The sequence below is a fragment of the Plasmodium brasilianum genome, chromosome 7 (genome assembly GCF_023973825.1).
Source record: "Plasmodium brasilianum strain Bolivian I chromosome 7, whole genome shotgun sequence".
Taxonomy (NCBI): domain Eukaryota; phylum Apicomplexa; class Aconoidasida; order Haemosporida; family Plasmodiidae; genus Plasmodium; species Plasmodium brasilianum.
Window position 1 is genome coordinate 328,523 of NC_090120.1, and position 9,728 is coordinate 338,250.

The 9,728-nt window shown below is 19.2% G+C and overlaps 2 protein-coding genes across 2 annotated transcripts; both read right to left on the reverse strand.

The window, feature by feature from the left end:
- On the reverse strand, positions 1-356 carry MKS88_001803 (uncharacterized protein; the record flags this gene model as incomplete). Its single annotated transcript, XM_067214763.1, has 2 exons — positions 1-147; positions 270-356. The coding sequence occupies 2 exons, from the start codon at positions 354-356 to the stop codon at positions 1-3; spliced, it is 234 nt and encodes a 77-aa protein (XP_067074109.1).
- Positions 357-3,736: 3,380 nt separating this feature from the next.
- MKS88_001804 (uncharacterized protein) lies at positions 3,737-7,000 on the reverse strand (the record flags this gene model as incomplete). The annotated part of the gene is made up of 4 exons (XM_067214764.1): positions 3,737-4,075; positions 5,493-5,516; positions 6,414-6,640; positions 6,913-7,000. 4 exons carry the CDS (start codon positions 6,998-7,000, stop codon positions 3,737-3,739), a joined length of 678 nt encoding a protein of 225 aa, XP_067074110.1.
- Between the last annotated feature and the right edge of the window lie 2,728 nt (positions 7,001-9,728).

A 9,728-nucleotide genomic window follows, 5' to 3' on the forward strand; every position in this document is an offset into this window, starting at 1 on the left:
TTATTCTACAATAATAGGTATATCATTTTTTACACTTACAATATTTGAATCATCTCCCTCTGTACGTTTTCCAAGGAATCCCCAGGTTTTTTTGCATAATATTCTATAAATGTCATTCTTTCTGTAGAAATTTTTATTAATGGTAACCTAAAAAGAATAAAGTAAATATTCGTGATTTAAAAAAATTGTTAGTTTCATGCAAATAATAGGTATTAATAATAAAACACATCAAAAATAAATAATACAAAATATCCTTAATATCATCACACCATCTTGTCATCAATATGATATATCCAAGTCAAAACGATAAAGACATTAATTCTAATAAAAAACATTAAATTCCTGTTTTGGCCCATTATATAAAACTTTTAATATTGTAATATATTCATTATGGAAAAAATTTTAAATAATATAAAACATTTTTTCTGATAAGCTATACAAATTTAGAAAAATTTTTTTAATTACATTTTATTTTTTACAAAAAAATAATATATATAAAAATGTTATTATTTCTGTAAAAAAAATTAAGAAAAAATAAAATTTTTTATTATATTATTTATAATAAACTCACCATTAATCAACATATAACAAATTATATACATGTAAAATTCAAAATATATAATTTAATTATTAAATACAATAATTAGATTTTTTTTTTAACAATAATTTTCAAAATAAAATAAAGAAAAGTGTAACTATTTCTTACTATTTCAAAATAAGCAATTTATTTTAAAATATATATTTTTCACAAATTCATATATTAATTTATATACCATATGTTAAGGGTATATATTATAAATTTAATGATTTTTTCTTATAAAAAATTATAATTTTCGAAAATACTTTTATTACTGATAAAAAGGATTAATTATTATATCAATATAATAGTAATTATGATAAAAGAAAATAGAAATATTCTCTTCAAAATTTTGTTTAAAATTAATCATATAACCTGTACTCATAATTTATTATATATTTTAAAAATATAAAATTAATATAATAGTACTTAGTGTACGATAAAGTATGTAAGTTAAACTCAAAAAAAAATATAATTTTTATATTTCACTCATAATTTTTGAATTTTATAAATTTTAATTTAGACTTTAATTTATAAATTAAAATTTTTTTAATTTATCAAATTATTTTATTTATTTTTTTCAAATAAACATGCAAATTTAGAAAAAATTCAATGAAAAAAAACGAAATAAAAAAATATAGAATAATTCTTTTATAAATTGTATTAATATATGAATAATCTTGGTAGTAAATGTAGTTTTTCAATTGTGCAATAAATAAAAATGGAAAAACACATTATATATCAAAATAATATATCATAGATATTGAAGTAGTTTTTATAAAATAGTAGTAAATCAACAATTACGTAAAAGTATTAATAAAATAATAAATGCATATTTCCTTTAACTTGTTAAAGCATTGCTATGCTTCAAATTAATATATATTTATCTACATTAATAGAAAAAATTAAAGTTATACTAATATATCTCATCCAATTTGTACGAATAATATGAATTATAAACCCAAAAACTTTTAAATACGTATATATAATATTTGCAGTAATGAATATAACTTCATAATATATTATGACATTTAATATTAACAAAAAATAAAATAAAAATACATATTTTATTAATATTCATTTTATCAATATTTTTAGTACCCCTCTGCGCAAGGATCAACATACGTTATTCTTATTTTCACTAAGTTATAAGTATATTCGCCCAATAAAAAAGTTATGTCTGTGCTATTTCATTTGCTAAAAAATACTTTTTAAAACATATATATATGTGATGACTAAAACATATAATAATAGTATATCATAATATTAATTTTAATCTATAAAAAAATGAAAATAATATATGAATATAACTCTCAAAAAGGCCTCATTGGGATCTTATTCATCGAACTTGTTTAATTATGCATGGATAAAAAAAATATAATAATTTTTTAAATAAATTTTATTAAACATATATAAAAAATAAAAATTATTTTAAGAATTTATATATGATCGATAACAAAGTAAATCACTTTTTCACTCTTATTTGGTTTAAAAAATTATCATCAATTTTTTGAACACATCATGAATTGTTAATATAAACTATATAATTTTTTGGAAGTCCTTAAAAAGACATAAATATGCTATATAATTGTATTACAAGAAAAAAAAATAAAAAAAATATTTAGATAAATAACTACTTATTGAATTATTGTTGATAATAAATATATATTTTCCTTAAAATTAAGAATAATTTTTGATTCTATAAGCATATATAACACAGTTTTAAAGGTCCATCATTATGAAAAAACAAAGATAAAAAATCAAAACATTTTCATTATATCATCTATTAATATATGATTACATTTAATTAACAAAGTTTATTCTTTAATAATGTAAAATATAAAAAAGTACATATAGTTTATTTATTTAAATATTTTCAGCATATATATATTTAATTAGACGTTCCAGAACATTGTTAACATCACATAAGCACAATAATAATAAATTAAATTCTTTAAACTCATCATTTAATTGTATGGATTTATTAACTCTAAGTCATTTGAAAGTTATAAATAACCTATATGTAATATATATATTATTTAATTGTATATCTATACATACCATTTTATATCAAAAAGAAACAAAAGGATTCCTTTTAAAAGAATTACAATAAATGTGTTTTATAAGTCATATCTAATAAAATATATTTTATAGAAGAAATATCATTTATTTAAGAACGCATATATATATATATATATACATGCAACAAAATTCCTTCAAAACGTTTCATTAAATTTAAAAAAAGATATATTCATCTTTAATTTAAAAATAATTATACATTTTTTTTAATTGAGTCAACACATAATAATATTAGACTGCAACTATTTAAAAAAATAAAAAGTACCATTCCTTATAGCTCAAATGTATATTAACACACCATTTTGAAACACTTATATGGATTGTCCCATAATTTATAAATTTTGACGAACAAAATTTTTTTTTCATAAAATCCTATTTTTACACAAAAAAATATACATTAAGCCATATTTTTTAATTGAATAGAAACAATATATTAAAATATACTTTTAAAAAATCTATAATTTTCAATATCACAAAAAAATTAGAACCTTTTCTCTTACGACCATATATCAAAAAGGATAGGTATAAATAGGAATATTTATAAAATTTAAGCAATTATACTCATTTTTGCTAGTCATATATTAAACAAGATACAGACGATTTTCAATATTAAAAACTTTTTTATATAAAAGAATATATTACATATTATTCAATTTGCCTTTTCCTGAACTTAATTTTTTGATATTTTTTAATTTTTTTATGTCAATATACAACAGTCATTTCAACCGTAACACCAAATATAAGGAGTGGTATTGCATATATTAGTAAACCTAAAAACCTCTAGACATAAGCGTAACCCATAAGGGCTTCGTCCTATGACAACATCATCTTCAGATTTACCGCTCTTTCAGAGTTGAACAAAAAATAGAAAGGACTTTTATTTATAAGCTTGGGTAAAGGAAAATGCCACCCACCTGAAAATAAAATCTACAATATCTTAAACAATCTCAATAAAGGACCATAACCAAAAAAATATTCTATTATGCGATATATTGATAACAGTAAGAGGAGTATTACAGGAAAAAGAAGTTTTAATCCATATTTTTTACTTATAATTTTTTTTCTACATCCTATCACTAATTATCCCATTGTTTTTAAGAAAATGTTCAAAATCAAGTTCTGTGAATATCTTTTTTCCAAGTATGAACATTTTATTGTTTCAAATGTATTAGATTTATTTTTCTTACCTTGTTTATTACATCCCCCATTATTCATTGAACGTTCGTTGGATTTCTTCTTTATTCCTGTGACCCCTTTTTCATTTATAGGCATATCTTTTATTTTATTAATTACATTATTTGGTATCTCTTCTTTTATATATAAAATAATTAAATCCTTATCCTCTTTGTATTTTGCTAGCAATCTATAAGTTCCAATATACAATTTACTATTACTGATGTAATTCTCATACTTATATTTCTTAAACGTACACTAAGAAACGTTTAAATATTCGTTATTTATATGAATAAATATTGTCATTCTAAAAAACAGTATTGATAAAAATTAAACACCAAAAATATAAATAAAATATGTATCTGCAAATAATATTTTCATGTTATATCATTGGAAAAATGAGTAGTCCAACTTAAAAATATTGAAAAATATATTTTAACAAAAAAAGGTAACATAACTTTTTTTTTCATATTATACATCTCAGTACTGTAATATATTCAACAGGAAAAAAACAAACAATTTTATAATATTCCTTTAATGGTAAAAGATAATATATCCATTTATTTAATATTATTTTATTTTTATTTATATTTTCTAAAAAATATAATATATATAACTATAAAATTTTTCACAACTTATATAAAAAAAATTAATTAAAATATAAATTACATAATTTTTATCCTAATGTTATATATTAAAAAGAAACAACAATTTGAACTATGTGACATAAATGCATTACTATGTATTAAAATTATATATTACAATTAATTAATAGTGTAATTTAATAATTCTATTTACCTTTTTCAAAAATAAAAAAAAATTAATATATAATTTTTAATATTGGGGTATACGGAATTTATAGATATAATAGAATGTAGAGAATAGGGATAATTCATTATTCTATACATTAAGAGCATACTTACTAACGTCCGGGATATTTTAATATTAATTATTCTAATTTATATAAATTATATTTCAGAACAAATTATTATTTCCTAAAAAAATTTTACTCTTATAACAATAATAGTAATAATAAATGATGTACTCAATATTAATACAAACATATGCGTTATATTAATCAAAACATATTCATAAGTTACCATGCAAACATATGAATCCTTTTTAAGTGTATATTATAACTAAGAAACCTTATTAATATTATACTATCTAGTATAAGATAACATATATATTTTAATGCCAAATAACACATGATTCTTTATTTTTGCAAGGTAACGTATAAAAATTAAAATTTTCAATTAATTTTAATTGGTATAATTAATGAAAAGAAAAATTATTAAAATCATCGAATTAATTTTTTTATAATTATATAAATAATTTTAGAACAAATATTTATAAAATAAAACAAAAGAAGGAGTACCACTGTACAATATTTATTAATGTCCTTATAAACTAAATTCAATAGTGAATTTGTATTATTCTCTTTAAATTAAAAATTCATATATTTTCTTTCATTAATTTATTTTACAATATATATTTAAGTAATTTCAATAAAATAAATCAAAATTAACAATTATATAACTGTAATAATAAAATAATTATTATGAATGTCCTTTCGTTTATTGATATAGCATTGTAACACTCAATAATATGTAGCATCTATAAACAATAAATATAAATAAAAATTATACTAGTGCATTCTTACCATCTTAGTTCTATAATCAGAACACTATACCAAAATAGTAAATCATAAAACATAAATCTCTAATCTACTACATTAATACAATAAAAAAAAATTGAAATTAATTAATTCTCATATATTTGTATGTTACGATACAGCAAAAAATTAGAAGTCATTAAATATTAAAGATAATTCATTATTAAACATATTTTTTAAATGTTAATTTATTTTTTAAAGTTATTTATAAAGATAAATAAAAAATTAAAAAAAAACTAAATGATGTTATTAAATAATAACAGTATAATAATAAATACAATATTCAAATTAATGTGTTGTACAAAAACGCCCAAAACATTTTATACTGATGTAAATGTTCAAAACGAAATTTTTTATATTTAAATTCAGTACCGTTTTCATTTTTTATTTTGTTCCCATTATACAGAAATATAAACGGAAAACATTGCTAATTTCCTTAGTACATTGGTTCTAAATTAGCGCATGTTATATGCAACAGTGACTGAGAGAATGACATTCTAGATAATAAGAAAAATGATGTAGTCTACTTCTCCGACTAATCTGAAAAGGTTGTTTTATATTCATTGATAATTCTTGTCTAAATACACTATAATTCTCATCCTTATTCTTCTTTATTCTGAACATTTTTATTTTTAAGCATTATCCAATAGCAGTAAATATGTACATGAAAAATATATAACATATATAATATATTTATTTTTTATTTATTATTTATTTAGGAAAGTACATTATTAGTAATAACACAAAGAATTTATATAATAAAATGGATTTTTAATTCATTTTATACAATAGGAAAAACGCAAAACATATTCCAACTCATAGAGAAACAAGCAAATATATTCATATAGGAACTGGTACATATATACCATATGGTTTTACTGAATTTATCGTACGTTTATTTGTAATTACTGCTTTTAATGAATTAACTAGTTTAGTTAATTTCTGTCTGTTTTCTGAACTACTATAATAATGTGACTCAATAAGATATCTTACATTATTACCAGTTGTTAAATAAATAAATTTTTTGGTTTCTTTAGTTCGTTGAATTTTAATATGTTTTATCTCCTTTTCCTGTTCCTCCTTTAGTCCAAATATTTGTCCATGACACACATATAGATCCTCACAATGTTTTTCACCTTCACGTATTGTGAATTTCTAAAAAGATATTTTTTCATTGAAAATTTGACTACGATTTCTTCTTTCTAATTTATTAAAAGATTTATGAAATATCTTATCTTATTCATTATCATATACTTGAAATTTCATATCTGAAATTTTATCTTTTTCTTAAATTAAACATACTTTTGAAAATTTTCCACTATTATTGTTTCTTTACTTCCGCTATCCGTACTCACTTTTTTATCATCCTCATTTATTGGAAATATAGTGCATTATTCGTATCTCTTACCAGGCATTTCATTACGAGTAAAAATATGAAATAACCTCAAAATATCTAATTTTCTATCCTTAAAATAGGCAGGTTTTTCAAAGTACATATGTCAATGTTTTCTAAGCTATTTGTGGAATTGTTATCATTATTATTTAACTAAGATAAGAATTAATTGAAACCCTACTTTCTATCACAATTCAAATATGTTCACAATATTTATAATCATTACATTACTTCTCAAAACTTATATCATTTTTATATAGTTCATTAATACATCTAATGTGTCTTTTAATTTTATCATGATATTTAATATCAGAATTTAATTTACATTCGGCATTATTACATAATTAAAATAATAATACAAACGTTTCCCTTCCACCTAATAATACAATATAAAATCCTCAATATAATACTAAGAAGAGTACTGAATTGATTCAACACAAACAGGTTTCTTTATTTTTTTAAATTTACTGTCAATTCCTAATATAAATTCTTTATGGGATCCACTTTTAGAAAGATTATATATTTCGTAATATAACAAGTATTTGAAACAAAAAACGGAATGTGTACTCTCTTGATTCTCCGTTTCATATATTTTCTTAAATCTTCTATCAATTTTTTTGCAAAGTACTTTTAATGTGTCATCGCTTATAAATCCAACATTTTCCCCTAAATATTTATCAAAATCATTTTAAGTTTCCTCTTCATCGTATTCATTATATTTTTTATAGGAAGATAAATCTTTTAAAATATTCCACTAAAAATAATGGGAATACAAATAAATAGGTTAGTCTGCTTTTTAACAAAATATATAATGGATATAAATAAAAATAGGACATTTAAAAAAAACTATTAACAGTAACTTTCAATAATAAATTGATTCATACCATTTTATCGTTATGTTTTTGCTCTTTTCAGTTTTAATATATAATTATTAAATAAAACAATAGTAAAGGAAAAATTACCATTTATTCACATGCCCTATTGTAAATTTTTAAATATATACTAAAATAAAATAGTAAAAATGTTTTTTCAAATAGCCTTTAAGATTAAAATATAACAGTGATATTAATTCAGAATGAAATAAAGATTCATAATTGTTTTATTATAAATATATTTTTAGTCAATAATATTAAATTAAAATAGATATTTTATGGAAAAAGTTTCGTAAAAACAATATGTATTTAAATTTGTGCTATACAATCTTATTTAATTATATTTAGTTTTTAGAATACATTATATTGTAATATCTGTAATAACATTTTTATTTATATTCTTGTCCCATTAATATATTTTTTATAGGTAAACCTTAATTTAATAACTTTTTTATCATTTGGAAAAATTATTTGATTTTTATCTTTATAGATATAATATTACATTTAATTTGTATATCTCCTTTGAAAAGCTAGAAGCACTTATATATTTGTTATTATTGTTAATATAATACATATTATTAAAATTAAAACTCATATAAATGTCAAGATATGATTTTTAAATGTAAATATAATATTTTAAAATAAAAATATTTTTTATTATAATTATTTAATTAAATATTTCTTTGGATCTTATAATTACAGATTACTTTCATTTATCCTTGTCCATATTAGATTAATAAACGATTAAGAATGCATTTTACTTTAATTTGTATACACCTATATAAGGTAACACACAGTTTTTTTTTTTTTTTTTTTTTGATAATATGCATTTTTTTTATATATATATAACCTTCAACAATTTGTAATATATTCAAAAGTTATTATTATAAGGTTTTATATTTTAAATTCTTTAAATAATCCTACAATAATATTTGTAGTTGAATATTATCATATTACTGTTAAAAAATTGTTCAGCTAATGAAACTATATTGAATAGGTGTTACGATTATATATATGTTCACTGGAATTAAACTATATTAAAATAAAACTTTTATTTAAAAGTTATATATCTCTATTTATAATAATATAACTTAAGTATTATTAATCGTTTTCCAAATACTTCAGTTTAACACAACGTATTTAAATGTACGTAATTTCTAAAATTTATTCTTAATTTCATCCATATTAATTTTCTCCACTGTGGTCACTATATAAAATATTCATATTACTTTTTTGAGTTTTTATTTATATTATATTATTATTTTTATTCATAATATTAATCGTTTTCCAACAATATATTTTTATTATACTTCCTTCATCTTAAGTAATAATATGTATATTTACATTATCCTAAATGAAAGAATTTTATATCTTTCTGAATATATACATTATAACCTAAACAATTTCATTAGTCAAATTTACTCCATTTCATGGGTTTTCTTCTCGTAAGTATATATTTTTAATGGATAAACATATTAAATTAGCGCTTAAATATTTTTCCTAATATTTCAAATTTTTTATATATCATCTGTGTAACTTTATCTTTTGGCAATTATATTTTGCCTATATTACATTGTATATTTATAATTTTTCTCAAACAAATTACCCCTTAAAAGACGTTCTCACAAATTGATAAAAGTTTTGTAATTTGAAAAAATAATTTTATTATAGAAAATTTATAATTTTCAAATCATAATTTTAAAAATATAATATGTGTAATATAATAAAACTAAATAACATATATAATATAATAAAGTTACTGGAAAAAAATTACTCATTTTATTATAATGCACTCTAGATGAGTTTTCCGTTAAATAAGAAAACCTATTTTGTTAAATAAATACATACTATTTTAATAAAAGTGCCAATACCAATTATTTGTATATTCACTTACAATATATCATATAATCTGGCATTACATTCCCACTAGAAGATGTTTTAAATAATAATTAACGATTT